The sequence below is a fragment of the Urocitellus parryii genome, chromosome 3 (assembly GCF_045843805.1).
Source record: "Urocitellus parryii isolate mUroPar1 chromosome 3, mUroPar1.hap1, whole genome shotgun sequence".
NCBI lineage: Eukaryota > Metazoa > Chordata > Mammalia > Rodentia > Sciuridae > Urocitellus > Urocitellus parryii.
In genome coordinates this window covers 103,727,623-103,754,627 of record NC_135533.1, presented here as the reverse complement: position 1 = coordinate 103,754,627, position 27,005 = coordinate 103,727,623, and the positions used below count along the sequence as shown (strand labels likewise).

At 39.2% G+C, this 27,005-nt stretch overlaps 1 protein-coding gene across 1 annotated transcript; it reads right to left on the bottom strand.

Moving 5' to 3' along the window:
• Nucleotides 1–6,222: 6,222 nt before the first annotated feature.
• C3H7orf57 (chromosome 3 C7orf57 homolog) lies at nucleotides 6,223–25,828 on the bottom strand. Its single transcript, XM_026411619.2, has 8 exons — nucleotides 25,774–25,828; nucleotides 22,142–22,327; nucleotides 19,467–19,575; nucleotides 17,940–18,096; nucleotides 14,867–14,964; nucleotides 13,353–13,573; nucleotides 12,285–12,299; nucleotides 6,223–6,772 (listed from the first exon to the last, which is right to left on the bottom strand). The coding sequence occupies exons 1-8, from the start codon at nucleotides 25,826–25,828 to the stop codon at nucleotides 6,726–6,728; spliced, it is 888 nt and encodes a 295-aa protein (XP_026267404.1). The 3' UTR covers nucleotides 6,223–6,725.
• Between the last annotated feature and the right edge of the window lie 1,177 nt (nucleotides 25,829–27,005).

The window sequence follows — 27,005 nt, the reverse complement described above, 5'->3', positions numbered from 1 at the left end:
TAAACATTATCTGGTAAAATTAACAATATCTATATCTCATGACCTAACAATTCCAATCCTAAGATTTAAGCTTTTTTTGATGAGAACCAATAGCTGAAAACAACAGAAATGATAAAGAAATAGGATTCATTCTTCTAATATAATAATGTACATTGTATAAATAACAAAACTAAATGAGCTGGGTACGGTGGCACAGGCCGGTAATACCAGCGGCTCCAGAGTCTGAAGCAGGAGGATGGCTAGTTCAAAGCCAGCCTCAGCAAAAGCAAGGCACTAAGCAACTCAGTGAGACCCTATCTCTAAATAAAATACAAAATAGGGCTGGTAATGTGGCTCAGTGGTTGAGTGCCCCTGAGTTCAATCCCCGATACCAAAAAAAAAAAAAAAAAAAAAAAAAGAAATGACTATGAGGTCAATACATGTAATAACATGTAATGTTGGTAAAACAAGACAGACATGAACTCATACTACGATTTTTTACAATTGAAAACAAAGTGGAAAGAAAGTATGTTGTCATAATAAAGAGTCTAACTATAAAGAAGAGCAGGAGGTGAGTTTCTGAAAATCAAGAGTGATTGCTGGTGTCAGGGTCAGGAGGGGTGGATTGTCAATAAGGAGTATAGGGATGGGAGGACTCCTGAGGGCTGCACTATTCCATTTTTGGACCTTAACTGCAATTACAGGAGAGTTTAATGTATAAATATTTGTTGATTGGAACATTTATGAGTTAGATGATATTCGATATGTGCTATTTTGTATGTGTTATTTTCTAAATTCAAAAAATGAAAATATAGAAACAAAACCCCCAAATATTTGTTTAATGGATCACTTACTATTTGTGACAGTCAGTTTGTGTGTCAGGTTGGCCAGGCCACTTATTCTAGTTTGCAGTCTTTCAGTCAAGCACTAATCTAGATCTTTCTCTGAAGGTATTTGGGAGATGTGATGTGATTAATCCACAATCAGTTGACTTTTAGTAAAGGTAATCCTAAATAACCTTGACGGGCTTGAATAGTTAAACAGAAAGTACAAATAGTTCACACATACTCCCCACTCCCAAATATACACAGTCTCTCTTACTGTTAAATTCCTGAACCAGGGTGGTAAATTGTTATAATTGATGAGCCCTCAAAGTTCTTAGTTCAATCTTGGTAGTGTACATTCCACGGATTTGATTAAATTTATGACATGTATCCACATTGCAGTCTGGTACAAAATAGTTTCACCACAGTAAGAATCCTCCTTATTCATTCTCCTCCTTTTATCCCCGGCCATTGCTGATCTTTTTATTGCCTCTTTAGTTTTCCCTTTTCTAGCATGTTATATAGTTGGAGTCACACAGAATGTAGCCTTTTCAGATTGGCTTCTTTCACTTCTTTTCACTTTATCCATTCACCTACTTTAGGACATCTTTGTTGCTTTCAAGTATTGCTAATTATGGATAAGTCTGCTCTAAACATCTGTAGGCAGGTTTTATAGACATAGATTTTAAACTCCTTTGGGTAAACGCCAAGGAATTCAATTGTTGGATTATATGAGGAGTATGCTCAGTTTTACAAGAAACCCCTGAAGTGTCTTCCAAAGTGGCTGTAACATTTGCATTCCCATCAGCAAGGAGTTCCTGTTGCTCTACATCCTCGCCAGTGTTTTGTGTCATCAGTGGTCTTGATTTTGGCCAGTCTAATAGGTTATGTAGTGGTATCTGATTGTATCTGATTGTTATTTTAATTTGCATTTCCCTGATATGGAAGATCTTTTCAGATGTTTATTTTCCAACTGTCTATCTTTAGTGAGGTGTCTGTTAAAGTCTTCAACTCATTTTTATATTGGGTTATTAGTGTTCTGTTGAATTTTAAGAGTTCTTCATATAATCTGAATAACAGTCCTTTTCAGATATTTCTTTCGCAAATACTTTTTCCTACTTCATGGTCTTTCTTTTCACTCGCTCAACAGCATGTATTAGGGTTCTCTAGAGGAACAGAACCATCAGAGTCTATCTATCTATCTATCTATCTATCTATCTATCTATCTATCTATTTATCTATCTGTCTATCTATCTATCTGATTATAAAAAGGGGATTTGTTAGATTGGCTTACACAAGCAGAAGTGGATAGTCCCCCAATGGCTATCTGCAGGCTGGGGAGCTGGAGGAACCAGTAGCTGCTCATCTAAGAAGCTTCAGAACAAAGGAATCAATGATGTGGCCCCAGTCTAGGACCAAGGGTCTGGAAACTTCCTAGAGAGTCACTGGGCAGAGTCAGCTTTGGAAGAGTGAAGGAGCTGGAGTCTGATGTCTTCAGGTGATCCAGCAGCAATCAAGAACATGCCAAAGAAGAATAGAGCTTGTGACTGCTGTGGCTTCCTTGTTGTTTCAATTTTTTGTTCCATCTAAGGCTCCAACCTATTGGATTGTGCTGCCTACACTTAAGGTAGGTCTCTCCTTCACTTCAACATCCCACATCCAATCATTCCTAGGAACACCCTCACTGAGACACTTAGAAGCCTCATAAACTTTGCATTTCTTAATCCATTCAAGTTGAAATTCAGATTAACCATCATACCGTGTTTTTGATGAAGCAGAAGTTTTTAATTTTATTGAAGCTCAGCTTATTAATTCCTTCTTTCATGGGTCATACCTTTGGTGTTATATCTTAAATGTCATCACCAATGTCGCCTGAATTTTCTTCTGCTATTTTTCGGAGTTGTGTAGGTTTGTGTTTTACATTTAGGACTATTATACTTTTTAATAAATTTTTGTGAACACTGTAAGTTTTTTGTCTAGATTTTTTTTTCTTTTTACAAGTAGATGTTGATTATTCCAGTACCATTTGTTGAAAAAGTGTTATTTCTCCATTGGTTGCCTTTTCTCCTCTGTCAAAAATCAGTTGATTATGTTTGCATGGTCCATTTCTGGACTCTCCAACTTGATCCATTGATTGATCTTTCTTTTTCCAATAACACATTGTCATGATTACTATAGCTTTTTAATGGGTGGTGCCAGTCCTCTGGCTTGACCTTCTCCTTCAATATTGTGTTGCCCATTCAGAATCTCTTGCCTCTTCTTAACCATTTATCAACTTGCACAAAATTACTTGCTGGGATTTTTATTGAGGTTGTGTAGAATCTGTAGATCAAGTTAAGAAGGCTTAATACATGTTCAGTCTTCCTATCTGTGAATGTTTAATACCTCTCCATTTATTTAGTTCTTCTCTGATTTCTTTCAAAGTTGATTTCTTTCAGAGTTGTGTAGTTCCCCTTATATGATCCTGTACATATTTTGTTAAGATTTAAGTGTTTCATTTTTATCATATATTATAAACATTATTGTGGTTAAATTTCAAATTCTACTTGTTCATTATTGGTATACATAGGAAAGTGACTTTTATATGTTAACCTTGTATTCTGCAACTTTACCATAATTGGTACTAGTTCCAAGAGTTTTGTTTCAGGGTTTTGTTTGTTTGTGTTTTTGTCTTATCTTTTAGATTTTCTGCATAGATTCTTCTTGTCTATCCCAATCCACTCAGGATGCTTTAACAATATATCATAAACTGAATTATTTATAAACAACCACAGTCTATTTCTCACAGTCTGGAATTCAGAAAGCCCAAGACTAAAGGATAGGTAGATTTGGCGTCTGGTGAGAGCCCTCTCACTGTGTCCTCACACATAGTGGAAAGCACAACGGGTCTTTTGAGGTCTCTTTTATAAAAAAAACACTAATCCCGTTCATGAGGGCTTTACCCTCATAACCTAATCCCCTCCCAAAGCCCCTCAACCTCCTAGTACCATCACAATAGAGGTTAGGCTTCAATATGTGAATTTAGAGGGGGAAAAAATGTTCAGACCATAGCACTTACCAATCTATTTAACTTTTACTTCCCTGTCTTATTACATTAATTAGGACTTCCAGTATGATATTAAATGGTCAAATGGGACATTCTTGCCCTATTCCTGATCTTATCAGGAAAGCTTCAGTTTCACACCATTAAGTATGTTTTTAGCTTTAGGTTTTTGTAGATGTTCTTTAAAAAAAAAAAAAAAAAACTGGTCTAAATCCAAAGCTAGGAATATTGCAAGAAGGTCTGAAGCTTTTCATTAGTCAATTCTTACTAAAGAACATGCAGGTCCACCAGAGTCCTAAGGAAGCCAGCAATGCTAAGGTCTCTGTAGGACAAAGCTGCCCTGAGAATGTAGGGGTGGGCATCTAACCCAGAAGTATCCTCTGTGACCTCCCCCCCCCCCACTGCCGGCCTGTCTGTTTAGAGTGTGGTGGAGTTATATCATGGTTTGTCTTATTTAAAATGGTATGTATTGAGATAGTTTTTTAAAAATCCAAGGTTGTATTGTGCTTGTGCATTTCATAACGTTCAAATAACTAAATATGTTCTTTAGGGGTGGCAGAGAAAGGAGGGAGGGAGGGACAGACTATGTACTGTACCCGGGAGACTGTGGTTTGGTTTTTTTTCCCAGTACTGAGGATTGAACCCAGTGACATTGTACCACTGAACTATATCCTCAACCCATTTTACTTGTTATTTTGACAGGATCTTGCTAATTTGTTTAAGGTCTTGCGAAATCACTGGGATTGGCCTCTAATTTGCCTCAGTCTCCTGGGTTCTGGGATTACAGTCTGGAAGCAATTCTAGAGAACTGGTATTTCTTCCTTAAATGTTGGTCAGAATTCATTGGCGAATTCACCGGGGCTCTCTGCTCCTTTTTAATGTATGATTCAGACCATTTTTAAAAAAGATTTTTTTTTAGTTATTGATAAACCTTTATTTATTTATATGTGGTGTTGAGAATCAAACCCAATGCCTCACACATGCCAAGCAAGTGCACTACCACTGAGCCACAGCCCCCAAACCATTTTTGAAGATGTCTCATGGAGCCTAAGTAAGGCCAGTGTAGGGGAGCATAGTACTCATTCCCCTCTACCATCACATCTTTAGTTCGTGACAGTGATTTTTGCTTTCTTCCATTTTTACATAGGGACAGTTGTTGGGGTTGCTCTATGTTCCCCTTCTTAAAGCTCTTCTGTCACCTTTCCCTTTTCCTCTAATCCTTCGGCTCTGCTTTCCACAGAGCTCTGCCTCCAGGCTCATTTCATCTTCATGAAATGAGAAGAATGAGGTTCAGATAAGTCAAAACCTTGTTCCAGCTCTTTGAAGTAAGTACATGTGAGGTTGTGGTGAGCTAAGGTATTCAGATGCCTACCAGATAGCGGTCAGGACACAAGAAGGGCATCTATCTGTGTGGGAGGGTGGGTGGGTGTACACCATGCACACCATGCACATGTGTAGTATGTGAAAGTCATGTTACTTTAAAAATCTTTGTTGGTTTTAACTGGCAATTTATATGTAGTGTGAGCTTGGTTTTTTCTTAAGAAATAACTCATTTATTTCAGAACAAGTGGATGGAATTGCAAATTTCCTGTTTTCATAATAAGTTTGCTGTATTTTACTGACCAAAAAGTTAATTTACAAGACTCATTTTTAAAATAACAGACCTTTGCTCTTCTAGGTGAGGTCAAGATTTGATCAGTAGTTCTTTCTCCAAATTTTGTCTGCTCTTTTCGTAAGCCTCAGGTTTCTGTTACTATAATAACCTAAAAAAAAGAACTAAAGAGTTCTATACTTCAGCTGTTTCTTATGATTTTCTCATTAAGGTGGGAATGTGTAGGAATGAGGTAGGAATTAGGTAAAAAAAGAAAGAGGAGGAAAGGGGAGAACAAAAGGAAAAAACTTACTATATTGGTATATTGTTTTTATTCAATACATACAGCCATTCACATTCTTACATATTGCATATATTCCCCCATACTACCATAAGTTTGATCAAACAATATAGAATAAGTGCTCACGTAGGCCAGTTAATGAATTAATTTAAAACAAATTTTAGCTGAGCAAATGCATGATAAGTTAATTCTGGGAAAAGAAGCTAAAATATCTGTGACCTCATTGGCTTCCTAAAAACTTTTCTGTCAAAACTTATTTAGTCAATGAATTAAATGTCAAAAATATAAAACTATATTTTTAATGCTATATGAACAACAACATTTATAAAACAACAATCTTGATTCTTAAAAAGTTTTTGTTATACCTACTAAATTACATATTAAAATTAAATATATATTTTTTCCTAAATGATACAAAATAATAAGTGTTTAATATAATGGACTTCAGTTTATTCTGAAAGTATTAGCAAAAATTTAAGACTAGCAAATGTTACAATGTTTTATATTAAGTTCTTAAAACATCAAGGTATAATAAAATCTTTTTAAAATCTCAAAGATATCACCATATTCTGGAATTTTGTTTTGTAACAGGAAGATTATTCCTACAAAGAGCAAAGAACAGAAGATTCTTGAAGCTCATTCTGTTGATCTTCTAGTTCAAAATCTCATAGAAATTCCATCCCACCATGGGGCACACAGGAGGTGTGATTAGTCCCAAGACATTGGGATGTTACCAGGCCAACAAGGGAAAGGGTAATAGAGGCCATGGTTGTGTTTACTGACCATGTGTTTAACACCCTAGAGAAAGGCAAGAAACAAAAACCAACACTTCCACCGTCTATGCCACAGCAATGCCAAATATGCTACAAGATGAATTGTAGGTAAAAATCTATATTAATAATATACAAATGGGAGCCTTATAAATACAGCCCTGATTTGTATTATAGTTAGCTACCAAAAATGTCATTGTAAAAATTACACCCAGGTTTATTTGAGCTCTGCTGGTGTCGATGCAGCTGGAGATGCTTCTGGGCCTGCAACACAAAGTAAATACATGAGTAGACAAAGGTAATGTTTTAAATACATTTTTTTAAAAATCACTTATTAATTTAAAATAAAAGAAAGTAACATTTCTGTACCTGTTCATGAGAACTGAACCCAAAGTTTACACAAAAATTAGCATAGAGTCTTACTTCCCAGGAGCAGTTGTACATGGAAAACATGAGAAAACAACTTTGGCACTGGGAGAAAAGGACAAAGTGCCCCATGATGACATTTACTTTCTGAGTCATGCTCGTCCATGCCGGAGAGATTCTGGTACCAACATGCTGAGCAGAACTGAACAGCGTGAGCACAGCCTCAGGAAGGCGACTGCACTCAAGTCATATGCCTCTTCCTCAGCTGGAAAGCAGACTCTATGCAGCCTCTGCCCCTCTCTTCCAAATCTCATGTCCCCTTCACAAATGTGAGCAAGCCTGCCAAAGTATAAAGCCGAATCCGTAACCTAAAGGTCACCTTTCTGACACAACACAGCATTTACGCAGGTACAGGGGTAAAGTAACAATAATCACCTTGTGTCCCCTGGAAGGAAGAAAACATTAATAAGAAGCCTGGACTAGATTTATTTCCAGAAAATTATGGCAGGAGCTCAAAGTGGAGCATTTTTCTAGCCAGAAGGAAAAAGGCACCATCTGGTTTGGATAATGTTGTTTATAAAGTTTAAACCACAGTGGACAGGGGAGAAGTAGGAAACAGAAGAAGTCAGGAAGTGGCAGAAATAAAAAGGCAATGCGAGTGACAGAGAATGTGGCCCCATCAGCCCCAGCACAGGGGGAGGGAGGGGGCTGGATTTCCATGGTGCAGCCCTCCTTGCTCACATCCACCAAGCACTTTTCTCAGATTATAGGCACTTGGCTGTTTATTGTGAATTTTGTTAATTTTGGATGGATAAATATCTCTCTGGAACCAAACAGCTAATGTTGCTAACGTAGCCCATGGGTTACTTATTACCTAAATGATGTATTTCCTGACAGAAACTTGATAAACTTATACCAATGCTGAGTGGTAGTCCTTTGACTGTATTTTGTTAGTAAGGAAGAAAATTTTATCTACTCAAAACCATTCACCCTAACATATTCCATGCGGGTGAACCTCTGCAGTCACTACCTGTGTATTTCTAAACTGGGTGTGTGTGTGTGGGGGGGATATTCCAAAGTTCACAGATGAAAGGAATAATGATCAGACAGGAATAAATGAAATAGATACTTAAAAAACAATAGAAAAGACCAATAAAGCTGAGAGTTAATTTTCTGAAAGCAAACTGCAAATATTTAACTAGACCAAGAAAAAAATAGAAGACTCAAGTAAAACCAGAAATGAAAGAGAAACTGGGTGCGGTGGCACAGGCCTTTAATCCCAGTGGCTCAGGAGCCTGAGGCAGAAGGATTGCAAAGTCAAAGCCAGCCTCAGCAACTTAGTGAGGCCCTAAGAAACTTAGTAAGACTCTGCCTCAAAATAAAAAAATAAAAATAAAAAAAAAAGGCTGGAGATGTGGCTTAGTGGTTAAGTCCCTCTGATTTCGATCCCTGGTGCCAAAAGAAAAAAAACAATATGAAAGAGGACACGTTACATTGATACCACAGAAACACAAAGGCTCATGAGATGACTTATGAACAATTACTAACAAATTGGACAACCCAGAAGGGATGGGGAAATTCCTGCAAACTTAAAACCTATCAGGATTGAATCATGAAGAAAAAGAAAACCTGAACAGATCAATAATGATGAAGGAGACTGAATCCTTTATATCTGTAATAATAAGTCTCCATCACAGGAAAGTCCAGGACCTGATGACTTTACTGCTGAATTCTATAAAATATCCAAATTTCAATTCTTATTAAACTCCTCCAAAAAAGTAGGGGGAGAAAACACTTTCAAAACATTTTATGAAGCTGGGCACAGAGGTACATGCCTGTAATCCCAGCAGCTCAGGAGGCTGTGACAGGAGGATCTTGAGTTCAAAGCCAGCCTCAGCAACTTAGCAAGGTCCTAAGCAACTCAGCAAGACTCGGCCTCTAAATAAAATACAAAATAGGGCTGGAAATGTGGCTCAGTGGTCGTGTGTTCCTGAGTTCAATCCCTGGTACCAAACCCCCCCCCCCAAAAAAAAAAAAAAAACATTTTATGAGATCCACACTACCTCATATTAAAGTCAGACAAAGATATTACAAGAAAATTACAGGTGAATATCCCTGATGAACAAAGATACAAAAACCCTCATCAAAATACAAGCAAGCTAAAATGAGCAGCACATTAAAGATATCTACATTATTATCAAACAGATTTATCCCTGGGATTCAAGAATGATTCAAAACACACAAATCAATAAATGTGATTTACCACATTGATATAATAAAGGATGAACACTATGATCTCAGCATACCACAGTGATATAGCCACATTAATAGCAACATAATTTACAATAGCTAAATTATGAAATCAACCCAGATGCCCATCAATAGGTGAATGGAATAAGAAATTGTGGTATATGTACAATGGAGTTCTACTCAGCTATAAAAAAGAACAAAATTATGGCATTTGCTGGGAAATGTATGGAAATGGAGAATATAATGCTAAGTGAAATTAGTTAAAATCAGAAACTCAGAGATCCAATGTTTTCTCTCATATGTAGAAGCTAGAGTAAAATAAAGGAAAGGAGGAGGGAAGGATATGATAACATAAAGACCCAATTAAATCACTGGTCACAGCAATCTGAGCCTGTAAACCCAGCGGCTCAGGAGACTGAGCAGGAGGTTCCTAATTCAAAGCCAGCCTCAGCAACTTCCCGAGGTCCTAAGCAACTCAGTGAGACGCTGTCTCTAAATAAAATATAAAAAAGGGTTGGGGATATTGCTCAGTGGTTAAGAGCTCCTGGGTTCAAACTTTGGTACCAAAAAAAAAAAAAAACCCCATAAAACAATCAAACACAAATTAATAGATGAGTGAAAGGAAGTCTGTCAGAGTAGAGGAAGGGGAATTGGAGAGGGGAGAGAGAATGGGAGGGAAAAGGGAGAAAGGAAATGGGGGGAATCATGAACTGAAAGAGATTTCCATGCATGTATAAGTTTGTCAGGATGAACCCAAATACATTGTAACTGCAAAACTATAATAATAATAATAATAATAATAATGATAATAATAATAATAATAATAAGAAGAAGAAAACTATGTGATCTCCTCAACAGATATAGAAAATATATCTAATAAAATTCAACATTGTGACCTGATAAAAACTCTCAACAGATTAATTATAAAAGGACTGTTCTTCAAGATAGTAGATGCATATATGACAAGTTCTTAACTAACATCACACTAAACAGTAAAAAAGGTGGAAGTTTTTCCTCTAAGATAAGGAATGAGGCAAGGACACCCAATCTCATTACTTCTATTCATTATTGTACTAGACATCCTAACTAGACAATTAGGCAAGAAAAATAGATAAAATTCATCTAAGTTGGAAAGAAAGTAGTTAAACTTTGCTGACAATATAATCTTATTTATAGAAAACCCCGAAGGACAACATGAAAAAATCTGTTATAACTGATTAAAGAATATATTAAACTTGCAGAATGCAAAATCAACATCCCAAAATCAGTAGCATTCTATACATTTAACAAAGAACTATCCAAAAAAAGAAACTAACAAATCAATCTGATTCTCAACAATATCAGAAAGTTACTTGGGATTAAATTTAATCAAAGAGATGTAAAGCTTATACACTGAAAACTTTAAGTCATTGATGAAAGAAATTAAGATACAAATACATGGAAAGATATTTCATATTCATTGATTATAGGAATTAATATTGTTAAAATGTCCATCCTGTTCAGAAGTATCTACAGATTCAATGAAATCCCTATCAAAATTCCAATGACATTTTTCACAGAAACAAAAAGAGAAACTCTAAAATTCATATAGAACCATAAAAGACCACGAATAGCCAAAGCAATCTTGAGCAAAAAGAACAAAGCTGGAAGCAATGTGCAACCTGATTTCAAAATATATTACAAAGCTTAGAGTAATCAAAACAACATGGTACTGGTACAAAAATTGACATGTAGAACAATAGAATAGGATAGAACCTCCAAAAAAACCCATACATTTAAAGTCAACTGATTTTTAACAAATGTAACAAGAATGCACAGTGAGAAAAGGACAGTTGCTTCATTAAATGTTGTTGGGAATACTAGATATCTACATTCAATCGAATGGAAATTGAACCCTCACTTCACACCATATATAAAAATCATCTCGAGCTAGATTGAAGTCTTAAATCAAAGGCCTGAACTATAAAAGTAAATAGAAGAAATACAGGGGAGAATCTCCCAAACATTAGTCTTGGCAATGACTGTGTATATAGAACACCAAAAGCACAGGCAACAAAAACAAATATGATCACACCCAACTAAAAACATATGGACTGCAAACGAACCAATAAGCAAAATGAAAATACAGCCCATATAGTAGGAGATTATGTTTGGAAACCATACATGTGATAAGTAATTAATATCAAAATAAAAAACGGGCAGGCAAAAGACCCGACAGATATTTTGTTCTAAAGAAGACATACAAATGGCCACGAGGCATGTGAAAAAATTTTCAACATCATTATCATCAGGGAAATGAAGGTTAAAATCACAATGAAATGTCATTCCATATTGGACAGAATGGTAGGTTTAAAGAAAATGAAAGAAAAATGTTGGCAAGGATGTGGAGAAAAAGAGATCTTTGCATACTGTTGATGGGACTGTAAATTAGTACATCCATTAAAGAAAACAGTATAGAGGTTCCTCAAGAAACCAAAAATAGATCTACCACATGATACAGCTATCTCACCACTGCTTATATATATCCAAAGGAGCTGAAATAAGTATATCAGAGAAATATCTAACTCCCATTTTTAGTGTAACATTGTTCACAGTAACCAAGATATGGAATCAACCTAAGTGTCATCAACAGATGACCAGGTAAAGAAAAAAATGGCATACATACACAATCGAATACTATTCAGCCATACCCAGAGATAATTCTGTTATTTGTGACAACATGAATGTACCTGGAGGACATGATGCTAAGTAAAATAAGCCAAGCACAGACAAAGACTATATGATCTCACGTGTAGAATCTAAAAATGTTAAACCTAGAAGCAGAAAAGTAGAAAGATGGCTATCAGAGGCTAGAGCTAGGGTATTGGAAGTATTTGATAAAAAAAATAGAGAGATGTTGGTCAAAGTGTATCAAGTTTTAGTTAGAAGAAATAAATTCTAGAAATCTGCTACACAGCAAGGTGACCGGTTAATGATAACAGATTGCATATTTCAAAAGTATATATGGCACAGGCTTTTGGAGTCAGAATACATGCAGTTTGGAGAAGGCTTCTGAAGGCTGCTCAGAGGCTGCAGTCTCAGATTTAAGAACTCTCTGCCCATTGATTCTTATGGGTAAAACTCTTTGTATGTCAGTGCAGATCCATTTCTCTATACTCACTTGGAGGAGAAGACTCTGCAATAAAGAATAAATCATTTTTCAGTTTAATGGGAAAGTCCAAGTATTAAAGTAACTCTTAATTATTTGAAGAATTAGTAAAAGACTGTGTTACTTAAAACAACAGTAAGTCATAAAACACCATCAACTTAGTAAAGTTCAAAAGGGCACTTTGAAACCACATTTTGTGCAAACTTGTCACTCATCTCCTCCATCAGGATAAAGGAGAGAGTCAGCCTGTTAATTGGCAGATGTCCCTCCACCAAAGCAGCCAGGAACTGGCTGTGGAAAGCCATGCAGAGAGCTGCTCACAAAAAAAAAAAAAAAAAAAAAAAAAATTGGAACAAGCCCTTCAAATCCTTCAAATGCCTGAGCAGACGTGACATGCCTTCCTCCCCCTAATTAAAGAAATAAAGACCCAAAAACAAACTAATAAGCCCAGGGGCAAGTGGTCAATAATTAACAGAGCCATGGGAAAAAAAAGCATAATACTCGATAGGCTTTAGGGTGCACACATCCAAGAAATTGAGACTAATTCTCCCAGTGACTCTTAAAAAGCAAAAATTAATATAGTGTTTTGAACATCTAATTACAGAGAAAGTTCTAAATTATTCAAAACTTAAGACATGCTGATAATGGAGCAATTTCAAATTTTTTAGTTTGAATTTGACATTCTTTTTGAGAAATAAAGGGCTTTCTGAGAAGCAATCTTGAAGAAGACTGGCTGTTTATGTCAAAGACCAGCATTGTAGGACCATAACTGTTTGGATTCAGGAGACTAACATTGATATTATTTTTTATATTAAGTGTTTATTACCCTACATGGAATATCAAAATTTCTAATGAAAAAAAAATGTGAAGCCCCAGAAGTCATGGATTTTTCTTACATATTAGCTTTGCTTATATTTTCCTTATGTTTATCTGTAACCTTAATACTCCTGTGGTTTTGAAACATAATTTCTCAATTACTTATTTTCCATTATGAGATGCAACGTGAGATTAGAAAGTTGCCTGCTGCCACCCCAATTAATGAAAATCTGCAGGACATACCACTTGCCGGGTGCACCTCACCTTGAGCTTTCTCAGAGCCTTCAGGAGCCTCTGGATCCTGGGGTGTCTCTGTATCCTGGGACCCTTCTGGGTCCTGTGTGGACTGAGATGACACTGAGGACCTGGATGTCTTTGGTGTCTTCTTGTCGGAATCAGCTCGCTGCTGCTGTAACCATTCATCTTTATAGCCATTGCTAATAAGTTTGGAAAAGTTTGTTGGGGAACTGGTTTTTTGACCAGGCCTCAAAAAGAAAAATGAATGTTAAACTTAATTACAAAGGTTAATGAAAAAACCAGAAACAGTATTCAGGGAACACACTGATAATAAGTCAGCTGCCTAACTAGCTCTTGAGCGTTCTCTCTCCCATTCCTTCTCTCTCTCTCTCTCTTTTCTGACTCTCCCATCTATCTTTATCTCTCTGGGTCTGTCTCCCTTTGTCTTTCTCTCATCTCCTTCTTCATTTTTTAGGATAAAAATCGTATTTGAAAAATATCCCTTGTACATGGGTGAGAATATGTTTATTCCAGTTTCCAAAACTTTTCTTGCTGTTAGCCAATTACAAGTTAATAATCATTCAAACATTTGACAGGGAAATTTCAAAAACACCACTGTTAATCCACAATGGATTGCTCAGAATTATCACACCTTTAAATAATGATTTTTTTCTTAATTAGTTCTCTCTTGTCCTTATTAAAGATTATCTGCCACCATTTTGACATGGCTTTATCTCCTATCATTTGTCATTGTTCACTTAGACTTTCACCAGCTGCTGGAGCTCCATGGATCAGGGCAGTTGATGTGGTGGAGGCTGCGTGAGTGTTCAACTCAAGCAGGTGACAAGTGCAAAAATACCTGTTCCCTATGAGCCTCAAGTTTCTTACTTATAAATCACTTCATTGTCAAAAGAGTATTATTCTAATGGTTTTCTCCCTCTCCACGCCTTTCCATATTTACATATATATGTCTTTTTTTCTTTCTCTCCCTCCCAGTCTTATGGCATTTATTACAGTATAATTAATATAACTGGTTTTCCCCCCATTGGATGAGAGCTATTTGAAGAATTAGTCAGGCAATTAATGACATCTATTTTAGCTGTGTACCAGAATTCTGGGAAAGGGAGGAGACACAGAGGCCTCAGAGTTTCCCTTTCCAGCCGGAAGATCAACAGATGGCAGCATGCCTAATGTACCCTCCAGCTGAACACAGAGATGATCACAGGCACAAACCTCTGGGTTAAGGTCTTGGTGACAGAAAACATCAAGATAAGCAGCGTGAGTGTGCAAAGATGAGTGGCCCAAAATGCAAACTTGCACAGCAAACAATGCAGAAGGGAAGACATGCGCTCAAAGTTGCAAAATCAATGTCAGGAAGAAATGAAAGCACAGCTGTGGGGAGAAGGCGAGGCTGGGCCAGAGCCTTGAGGGCTGGACTGCAGGAAGTTGTCTGGATGTTGTCATTGTCATGCTTAGACAGAAGTGGGAAGAGCAACTCCAAATCTCATTTACAGATCTGTCAGCATAGTTTGAGCACTTACATGGGAGGGAAAGACAGTCTGCTTCCAGCAGTGTCTTTAGGGCCAAGCGGGGTCCCCGTTTTGCTTGGATATTTTGAGTTAATGGCTGGCAGCCTCACCTGTATGCAGAAACACAAATCCCCAAGTCAAGAGATGAAAATTCACCAAGAGTAGCAAACAAACAAACTGTATAGGACTAGCCTTTCAACGGGGTAACTATTTAATAGATTTAGTTACAATGAAATGTAACCCAACAATAATCCCATTCAATAAAAGGGCTTTGTAAAAGGGACAAGGCGTTTTGCATTCCAGTAAAGATGCCATCTACTCAAGAATGAAATGATTAACAACTTATTGGGAAATGCTGGAGGCTCTATGAGAGGTCCCATCCAGATGGAACTTCCAGAGGAAATTGGAACATATGTTCCCACAAAAGCCATGCATGCCAAGGTTCACAGCGGTTTTAGTAATAATCACCAAGAACTGCAAGTGACCTGAATGTCCATTGACAGGTCAATGGACAAACTGCACCATAATAGTACAAATGGCCCATAACGAAACACCTCTCCACAATACAGAGGAACCAGGCTCAGACACTCCTAACAGTTTGGCTGCATCGCAAATGCATAAGGCCACATGGCAGGTGGCAGAGCCAGGTGTCAAGGACTACATAACACTAAAAAAACGGATCATTGCCTGCCAGGGTTAGGAGTCATGACGTGTTGATGAAAAAGGGGCTGAGAAACTCGGGTGGTGACAGAACTGCTCTATAGCTCAATGGCTGTGGTGTTCACACAAAGCATACATTAGTCAAAACGTATCCAACAGTACTATACAAACAGGGACCTGTATTCAATTTGTATCTTATTTTTAAAAACAGACATAAATGGTAGTAGAAACAGAAAAAAAAAAAAAGCAAGCAAAACCCATGGAAGTATATCAGCATTTACAAGAAGAAAAGATGCTAACAAAACCCTTCTAATCTCCCAGCAAGTGAGCAGATCCTTTGAGTTCTGGCTAACAACCAGTAGCATATTTGCCCTAAATACTCTCAAGCATCTTCCACATGCTGAGGGAGGGGTCAGGGCATGGTTGTGGAAAGTGCTGCATCCCATAATCTTTCCTAGGACATAGATGACAGGCTTCAGAGTGGCAGGAGGAAATTCAAGTACAACCTGCTAGTTCAGTGTTGTGATACTTCTCAGGTTCAAGTTCTCACTGTACCTTTGCCAAAAGGACTTGCAAGATACAGGAAGAAAATCAAATCAAAGAACTCCCCCACCTTAGCCTAATAAATACACCTAGGTAATCTTTGTCCTAAGTGAGGATGATGTGATCTTGCTGAGGCAGTCTGGGCCCTTCTCCGATGTGGCTCATGCCTGAGTTACCCAATACCACATGCCTTCAGCTGTTACCTATTCAGTGTCAGTGTCTTGAACTCTTGGACATCGTAACTCCTCAGCATGCTAGGCAAGGGAAGACAGATTGGCTTCAGGCATTTGTGTAGCCCTCAGCACAATTTTTTAAAGGGGTTACTAAATAAATAACCCCATTTAATTTGTCAGTGATGCAGCATTTACTGTTTTAAAATTTCTCTAGCTCTGTACTTTAACCGTGGTTAACATCCATGTGCTCAAGATTGCAGCTCAGTGTAACTGGTCACTTAAATACCACTGAGTAACAGGCCTGATCCCTAAGAGTCCATTCCACTTTCATACACATGCTAATGGCCCCAAGCCAGAATGACAGTGGAACACTGGGGATGGCTTGAAGAATAAACAAGCAGCCCATTGCAGCCAACTCATGCTGTACTTTGTACTCAGCCACTCAAGTCTCCAAATAAACTGAGGGTCCTCTATATACCAGGATACTGATAAGTGAGGCCTGGGAATCAGTAGGATGTGCCTAAGATACACCTAGTTTCCCCGGTACTCAAATAACAATGGTGTTGGCTCTCATTCTCAGTATCAAAACAGTATTGCCATATTTAATACAAACTTTATCGTTTCACTCATAAATCCCAATGTCTCAAGCACTAAGACTAATTTCAGACCTTAATACTAATAGCAATGTCAAGCCCTCATTGGTGCTAGGGGCCTGACTGTGGTCCCTGGAGACCCTGGAGGCACCCAAGAGAAAGCCAGGAGACCAGACAGGCTTCTCTTAAGAGATCACAACCACCCATCAACCAACTCAGTCTCTCTGATATGCGGATGCTAACACATAATGGTGGGGTGGGGGATAGAAGTTCATTGGAGTAGACAAAGGGGAATAAGGGAAGGGAATAAGGGGAAGGGAATAGGAATGACAGTAGAATGAATCAGACATAATTTCATATGTTCATATATGAGTATGTGACCAGTGAAACTCCACATCACATAACAACCACAAAATGGGTTCCTAATTAGAATATTATACTCCATATATTATATGTATAATATGTCAAAATATACTCTATTGTCATGTATATCTAAAAGGAACAGATAAAAATACTAAGTATTGAATATAGAACATTAGGAGACAAGTCTCCAAAATTACTCTTTTATAAGACATCTAGCTTGGAAATTGTCTTGGAAATTGATTACCACTTTGTAAATATTTGCACATTCAAAAAATGCAAATTGCCTAAGAAGTCTTCTGTTCAGAGATCTGTCTCCCCTTTGTAATCAAATATACCCCTGGGAGTTTATACAGAAAAAAAGAATTCCTTTTCTCTTACTTTATTACTAGTGAGGAAATTCCAGGAAAAAAAATTCAACTTAAAGACTTAAAGTGCAAAGATATCAGAAGCAAGACATCCTTCCTACATGTACCAAATCATAGTGCTATGCCATATTTCCCCTACATATGTATTAACTGGTTGAAAAACACTTAGTAAAAAGTAACCTCACCTATAAAATCAACATTTACAAAAAGAAAACGACAACAGTGTCACGCTTGCCTTTTAGTAGAATGAAACTTAAAATTCTGAGTACAAGAACAATGTTATGGGCATCTTAAGACACACTGGCAGGAGCTAACAAGTTCATTCCTTAATTACTCAGGGAGACATGGAAACAAAGCAGATGCAGATGCCACCTATTTATGAGGGCACCTTTTTCTTCTCCTTTTCTAGTTCCTCGGCCTCTCTTTGCCAAACCGTTTTCATGTCAAAGTCAAAGGGCCCTCTTCTGGATTCATAGTTACTGTTGGCCTGACCAGGGTTGAATTCTTCATACACCATGTAGTCTGGCATGGAGACCACAGGAACTCTGCCGGAACAGAAGAGACAGTTATGGCCTGGTACCTAGCACCATTTCATTCCCTCTCTCTTCTCTTCCCAACCCCTTTCCCACTCTTTCTATAAGAATCATCCATCTTCCTCAAAGACACAGACGGCTTCCCTCCACTCTGCTCCTGCTGAATAAACCCATGCACCCTTCTCCAGGACAGCCCCCCAGGATCAGGAGGTCAACTCAGAAATCAGTCTCATGTGACTAAAAAAGGGTATATTAAAATACGAATTTATAAAGCAGATAACTTATAATTATTTCTTTTAGAATAGCATCTACTATTTTGTCCTTTTCAAAGAGCTGAACATCCCTAAACATTTACCACTTAACATTATAATTAAGATAATATTTTTTGTTGTTGGACAGTCATTTTTAATGTATGTATTTAAATTTAAATTTAAACTTAAACTGATCTTCCCTCACTGACACCATACCCGGAAGAGTCATCTCCAAAGTTCTCTGCACCCCTTTCTGTTTTACAGTGTCTCATTCATTTTTCCTACTGAACTTAGTACAGATTATTCTTGTATGTGTGTGGCAGGAGGGGGGGGGCATCAAACCCAGGACCTTATGCAAGTCAGGCAAACAGCATATTCATTTTTTAAAATGGGAGAAGTCTAATGTTCCCATGCCTTAGGCATGGCATAAATTTTATGTGTTCTTTTTACCTATCCAAACAAACAAAAACAAAACACAACAAAAACAGGAAAATCAGAATCCTGAACACAAAAATCACTCTGTGACCATGAACAGAACCCTCAGTCAGATGACATCAGATAATAGCTTAGAAGCATGTCTATGGTGGTCCTATCTTACAAGGAAAATAGAGACAAAAAACCAGAATGATTTTTCGTGTTTCCTCTCAGTCCAAGAGAGGTGGTTTGGAGGGTCAAGTTTACATAACACAAACAGGAATTCATTTCAAACATTGTGGGGGACGGACAACAGCTCCCTACAATTCTATAATCATTATAGAAACTTAGATGTACCTCCATTTCTAGCTGTATCTAGTGTATTTCATCTGTATCAGAAAGCTTTAGACAGGCTGCTGTTTCTGTAGCCAACAGACATGGGGATATCCCATGTGTCAGAAAATAGAAAATCTGAAGCTATTTACCAATAAGCAGCCAAAGACCCACACCTCAAAGGGGACACAAGATGCTCCATGTTTCCCCAACTTTGGTTTTCTGACAACTCTGCTATATTCCCTAAAGAGCTAGCTATTGAAAAATAGTACCTGGACCTGTGATATCACACACTTGCTCTCAGTATTAGATATTTATATTTTTAAAAATACAAATCGGACTGTTTTTTCAATTAAAAAAATGTGGGTGCTTCAAGATACTCACTCATGCTGGTGGGCTGTGGGTGGCTTGCTGTGGTGGATGTACCAGTCGGGTAGGGCATAGGCCACCGGGGAGCCTTGCCTCGTGCCAGGGGCAAAATGCTTCAGCAGATCTCAAAAAGAATGAGACAGGGTTGCGTGTGGGCCTGTTGCTCACACAATAGAAGGCACAACCAGTGGAAGTGTAACAAGAGGAACTGTGCCATCACCCTGAGGTTGCCTCAGGACTGGGGGCTACCAGAGCATTCCTGACCCCCCACCTGCCTCTGCATGGGCTAACTGGTGAAGGTCCAAAGGGTCCAGTTTCACATTCAGATAGGGATGACCCATGCGAACCCCTCACCCCCATCTCTCTTTTCCTCAAGGATCTGGAAAGATCTCCTGGTCCTGAGCGGGCACCTATGCCAATACCATCACTACTCTCCTTAGGTCCCCAGAAGCTGTGCTTGCTGCTCCCCTACCTCAGTTACTCCTAGGCCATTCTCTGAGCCTAGAACAATCCAAGCCTAGATGGCCTCTTTTATCATTGTCAGGCTGTCCTTGACTCCTCCCTCCACCCAATACAACTATTTCCAGAAGAACCCCTCCTCTTCAGGTTTCCAGGTGGGTAGTCCCTGGGGAATTTATCTTGGCTTTTCTAGCCAATCTTGAAGGGGAAAAATCTCAAGGCTCCTTCTCAGAGACTCAGGTTGGTTCCTGACTCACCAGCTGACTTTCTAGCTTGTATCACTCCCCTCTGCTGCTATGAAAAGGCTTCTGGTGGGAAGAACTGATTTTGCCAGATAATACCAACAGCAAAATGATAATAATAATACCCGTGACAGCAGAGAAAATGTATTAATTTAATAATCCCAGTAAGAAATTTTTAATCTCCCATTTTTCACTTTAAAAATTTTTATTGTTAAATATTTCAGACTTGTAGAAAAGTTGCAATAGTATGGGTTCCTCCTCTGACCTTCACTTCATTTTATCACATTTGCTTGATCATTTTCTTTCTCTATGTTTTAATCATCATCATCATTATTATCATTATGGGGCAATAACAAAATAAAAAACTTGCCTGTAATCCCAGAAACTCAGAAGACTGAGGCACAAGAATCACAAGTTCAAGGACAGTCTTAGCACCTTAGGAAGACTCTCAGCAATTCAGTGAGACTCTATCTTAAAGTCAAATATAAAAAGGACTTGTATGTAGCCTAGTGGTAAAGAATCTTTGGGTTTAACCTCCACTACCAAAAATGTCATTGTGATTACTGTTTTCAGAACTGTTGAGTAATCTGTTGCAGACAGCATTCCCCTTCATCCTCAGTTTCAGTGGATGTTTCAAAAAGACAGTCCTTACATAATCACAGCATGATGATCAAACTGAGAATATTGCTATTTGTTATAATTTGAATTTTAAATGTTCCCCAAAAACTCATGTGTTAAAGACTTGGACTCCAGCTCATGGTGCTACTGGGAGGCAATGAAAATTTTAGGAGGTAGGGCCTAGCTGGATAAAGTAGGTCATTGGTGGTGAGTTCCTAAAGGTAACATTGGGAAGCAGCCCCTTTTCTCTTTCTGCTTGGTGGCCACAATGAAATAAGCATCGTTTTCTACCATGTGCTTCCATCATGATGTACTGCCTCACAGTCCTCAAAACAACTGGGCCAAGTGACCATGCATGGCAACTCCTGAAACTGTGAGCTAAAATCCACCTTTCCTCCTCCCCAGTTGTTTATCTCAGGGATTTTGTCAGAGTGTTGCAAAGATGATTGAGGCAGTATTGATGCAATACTTTTATCTAATTTACAGAACTCATTCCAATTTTGCCAGTTATCCCACTAGTGTTCTGTCAACCAATGGCAGGGGAAGGCAGTGTCTAGGTCTTCTACCTACTTTAGGCGTAGTCAGGTAAATGGGTTGTTATGGACTTTTTAATGTTAAAGCAGCACAGATGTGGCCATTTTGTTTTTCATTATCCCTATGACATTCTCTGTAGGGATGATAGCAGGCAAAGGGGAAAAAAGAAAAGTTTAGTACTTGTCATTGCCACTTGTCCCAAAGGCTAGCAGTGAGACATTTGGGAGATGTTCCCTCAACCCTCTGATCAGTGATTTCTACTGAACTCAATATGCCTCAGTTTTCAAATATTCAATCAGAACTTTTTCAATTAAATCTTGCATTAAAATTGACTTTCATCAACATTACCATTGAAACATGTTGGTTGTCTTCATTATTTAAAATCTATTTATAATAAGGATAGAGGAAATGACAATAAGCAAGAAAAAAAAAACAAAAACTTTTCACAAATTAGCCAGGAATTGGTTGAATCAAACAAGGGACATTACAGGGCAAAAGTAGATCTCTTGAAATGCGCAACTTCCTGAGATTCTCCTGGCAATAACAAAATAAAAGGGGGTGGGGCGATGGAAATAATGATTCCAAAGGTAACACTCAGAAAAAATATCTTACATAACCAATTGTGTGAATCCAAAGTCTTTTCAGTCTAACATCACAAAAACCATTTCCCCCTGGAGATTATACACATCTTCAACCTACTCAGTGAGTCTAAACTTCTAAAGGCCTTGGGCAAAAGTTATGGATTTTATAGTAAATATATTTTATATATTTTTGTATGGATGAAATTATAACACCCCTACCCTGCTCACAAAGCCACTGAGCATGCAGAGGGCTTACCAGGTCTGCCACCTTGTTTTGCAAGCTTCACATATTCTGAATCCGTTTCTTTTATCCAGTACTTCCTAGTCCCAGGTATGTTCCCATTGTGTGATTCTTCCAGATTACTGAGTCCTGGGATCTGGGACGCTGGTGGGACATCCACAGCTTTCTCAGAGCGCTTTGTGGGCAGGTGGTAATACCAATCTAGACAGGAGGGAAGCAGAGCTTCACTGTTAAGTGTGGGTTGTAGGAGGATGCTGGCATCAGGGAAGGGCTCCAGTCCCCTCTGAGACTGTGCAGACCAAGCAGTCAGGGCAGCACACATGACAGAGCAGAGCACATGAGCCCTCTCTGAACACCTGGGACCAGGAGGACAATTAAATCCCCAGAGACGACAAGAATGTCAACCACCAGCCCAGGTGCAATAATCCCAGAGACTCAGGAGGCTGAGGCAGGAGGATTGGAAGTTTGAGATCAGCCTGGGCCTTTCTGTATCAAAATAGAAAATAAAAATATCAGTGGACATAGGTTAGTGGTAGAGCACCCCTGGGTTCAATACCCAGAACTGCAAAATAATGATAATAATAATAATATGCCAACCACTCTTGCCAAGAGAAGGAAAAGCACCTCCTACTCAGCCCTGCCAGTCCTGTTTCTCTGATGTGGTTTGACCTTCCTCCCAAAGAGCCCCAGTTTCTTCCACAGGTGTGCTAGCTTCCTAGACAGGTATCCAAGGCCGTCTGTCTGTCTCAATCTCTCACCTACATAAAATGAAGACTTAAGTGTATTCCTAGTTATGTTGGAAGTATGCAATCCTTAAAAATTTTAGTTCACACAAAACATTTCAGGTAAGTCTATGAAGTATGTGGTAAAATGTTGACCAACATTTGATAAACTTAATATGTTAAAAATACTGAAGTATAAATTCAGTCACAGGAACAACAGTCTGATTAAACATGTTTACCAATTTTATAAGAGCAGGAAGGCAAGCAAGGGGGTTAAAGAAGCCTCATGAAATGAACACCTGTGATGGCAGCTCCTGCCTGGCTCCCTTCCACCAGGGTGGCAGCAGACTGCAAACTGTTGTTTTGGAGTCAGCAACCCATTTCCACACAAGCCCCTCAGCTGGCTTCACTGTGCCAGAGGCCACAGTGGGCAGGAAAAGGTATCAGAGGCCTGGATGAGTATTAAAGAGGGAAAGGAGGCAATGAGGGAATCATTTCACCCGAACAAACACATATTCTAGAAAACCTTCTCAGGCCTGATATTCCTAAGGACTTTCCTTTGGGAAAGACTAAGTTGGATGAGTATAGATCATGTGGCTTTTACTGTGACATAGGCAAAATAGTGCAGGGAGCGGGAAGGACAGGAAAATGAGAGAGCTTGCCCTCTGTTTTTCCTCTGCACTGTGACATGAGTTCAACACAGAAAGGGACAGGAACTCTGTGGGCATGACCCAGAGAAGTAAGGAGGCTGCCTGAGCCTTGAGCTGATGGCATCCAGAGCAGACCCCATAGGCTTGCCTATAAGGCTCCATGGAGAATAGATGGAGGAGCTTCTGTAAATAGCTGGGGAGGTTGGCAAAATCTCAGGACCTGGGGTAGTTAGTGCTTATTTATGACCTTACAGAGAGAAGAGGTCTGGGGCATCAAGTCTGTAGGTGATTTTAGGTACTTCTTTGCATTCAAAGTTGATTATTCAGATGCCCAAATGTAAGAAAAAAATTCTCACAATTGATTAAAAAGTTTATAAACAAAATCTAGGAAAAATACTATATACAAAAGATCCAAATTCTTTGTGGCATAGTGACAGAGTATATGTGATAGCACTTATCAGATTGTACTGTGACAAAATTCATGACATTAAGACAATACCCAGTTCATGACAGATGTGAGGCAAACTTTTTGTATCAGTGTGACTGCAACACAGTACCCAGATATTGGTTCAGCATTATTCTAGATGTTTCAATTAAGGTATATTTTTAAATAAAAATAACATTTAAATCACTGGACAAGCCAGAGATGGTAGTGCACTTCTGTAATCCTAGAAACTCGGCAGCTGAGGCAGAAGTGACTGTGTGAGAGTTCAAAGCCAGCCTCAGCAACTTAGTGAGGCCCTAAGCAACTTAGTGAGACCTTGTCTCAAAATTTAAAAAACAAATAAATAAAAGGATGTTGACGTGGCTCAGTGGTCAAGTGCCTCTGGGTTTAATCCCTGGTACCAAAAAAAAAAAAAAAAACCCAAAAAATAAATCAGTGGACTTTGAGTAAAGCAGATGATCCTCCACAATATGGGTGAGCTCCATCCAATTATTTAAAAGTCTTAAGGAGAAGAATGAGATCCTCTGAGGAAGAGGCCTTTTGCCTCAGATGGATTTTTTAACTTGAACTGCAATCTACTCCCAGCCTGCCCTGCAGATTTCATCTTATTGCTGAATAATTGTTTGAGCCAGTTCCTTAAAATAAGACTCCCTTTCTCCATATATAGGTAGATATCCTATTGATTATGTCACTGGGACAAACCTTAACAGTCATACATTGGAAAATAGTACGAATCAATCAGTTCACTCAGGGCCTGGAAACAAGAAGTTATCATCCTTTAAAGCTTGATATCATCCTTTAAAGCTTGATAGCTTAGACATCCAATTTCTACTAAAGCTGGGTTCACTGCATAAAAATGAATGATATTTAACATGGAAAATCTTTTAAGTATCTAAAGGACATTAAACAGCTAAATCAATACTATAAGGTTTTGAAAATTGAAGAAACATTGGGAAAGCCTTAAAGAATTACACAAAAGATCACAGAAAATCAATCTAATAATTAAAAATAAGAAATTAGCAGCTTCATGCTCTGATCAGGTTCAGCTCAAAGATTTCCTCTCTTGGAGAGAGAATATTTGATTCTTGCTTTATTTTTCCTCTCTCTGTTTGATTACTAATTAATCCACAGAGAACAGTGTATCTTCTACCTTCTCATTACTGGAAGCTTGGGCAAGCACTGAACTATAATCCATTTATAAATATATGCAAAGGAGGAGCTCAGAGAGAAAGGGCTCAAATAAGTAAAGACCAAGAGTCACCACCTGTCCCACATACACAAAAGGATAGGGGGAGAAAGAGCTCCAGGAGAAGGCTGTCTAAGAATCCATGCCCTTCTCCTCCAACACACAGCATGGCCTGGGTTGCCAATAGTGGTAACAATCAGACCTAGAGGTTCTTTTATATGAAGGGCCTTTGTTTCCTTTCTGACCAATATAAGAACTGCTCCAACTTGTCTCATACATCTGAACACCTGTACTCTCTTCTCTATTCTCTTCCTTCCAAAATAAAGTAGAGTAAAAACAAAAAGAAGACAGCATCTCAAGACTTCTTCCTTCCCTTCTCAACTTCATCCCCTGGTACATAAGCCATGAACCTCCACTGAATACTTGTTTTCTGCATCCAGCCACTTAAAACAAGAAATATTTAATTTGGTTAGGGTTTTAGAAGTCAATAAAATACCTGGGAAATACAACTGGGGGGGCGGGGGAAGTTCCCTAGTCGACATTCAGGAAAACAACGTGAGATTTATACAGGGTTAACTATTACAAAGAAATGTTCAAGCATTATTTCTAGCTCCCGATCTCCACCATCTGAACAACTCACTCACCACAGGGAGCATAGCGGTGTGAGACACCCTGCACCTCCTTGCTGGTGTTCCTCATGGCCAGAAGCAGAGAGCGCTGCGGGAAGAGACAGATAACGCACTTGTGAGGCATCTTCAGGCATAAAAGGTGGAGGCGGGTAGAACTTGCTAGATGCGGGGTCGGGGTGGGGTGGGGGACAGGGGACACTCTACAGATGCAGCTCCCAGGGTTCGCTGCTGGCCTGACTCTCTGGGAGCTGCATCTGCAGAGTTGCCCACCCCACTCCATCTAGCAAGTCCTACCCATCTCCACCTCTTATGCCTGAAGATGCCTCACAACACACAAGTGCTTATACATCCATGCAGGATACACAGCAGGTACAAACGCACGCCAAACACCCAGCAAGGTTCAGTCCACACTGGATACACAACACAGCAGGGGCACATCATACAGGTTATACAGTCGGGACACAAGCAGCCAGGCACTTGAATGCATGCTGGGCGTACAGAAGGGGGCAGGTCGTGCGGATAAACAGCAAGATCAAGGAATCATCACAACTAGGAGAACTTGCACTCCCAGTACTCAGCAAGTACATATTGGGTATACCACAGATAATCAAAGGCTGCAAGACTTGGGACTGCACCAAGGTCCCGCGGTGGTCTCCGCCCCCGCCGGTCAGGCTCACCTGTCCGCCCAGGGTCTCCTTGGCTGCTGCCTACTGCACTCAGGACTAAATTTTGTGTGCGGCGGGCGGGTGGGCGGGAACCAACCCGAAACTCCCAGCGCGGCGGGAAACCACAACAGCCCCTCGTTGCCAGGACAACGTCCAGCAGCCAACCCACAGGTGCAGTAAGAGTGCCACCGGCCAATAGGGAAAACCTGAGGAGTGCCAGTAGGCCAATCAGGACCTGGGCAGAGCGCAGGCGCCACCTGTCAACCGTCTGGAGCTTGGGGAGGGGTCTCATTGGGGCTAGGGCGTGGTGTGACGAAGCGTGGTGGGGCGGGGCGGGGCCGGGCTTAGGACCTCCTCGTGTCACACCGCCCCACCCACCCACTGGAACCCCAGTTACTGCACAGTAGTCCAAAAACTGCACAGTGGTCCAGAAAAAGGAATTTCTGCCACGCTCGCCAAGCAAGGGTAACTGACCTTAAGAAAAAACCTTCAATAGATAAACCTTTACCAGGCAAATGAGAGAGTAATGTTGCATCTAACAAAAGAATTTAGAAAGAATTTGCTTACTAAGTCTCTTGCTTA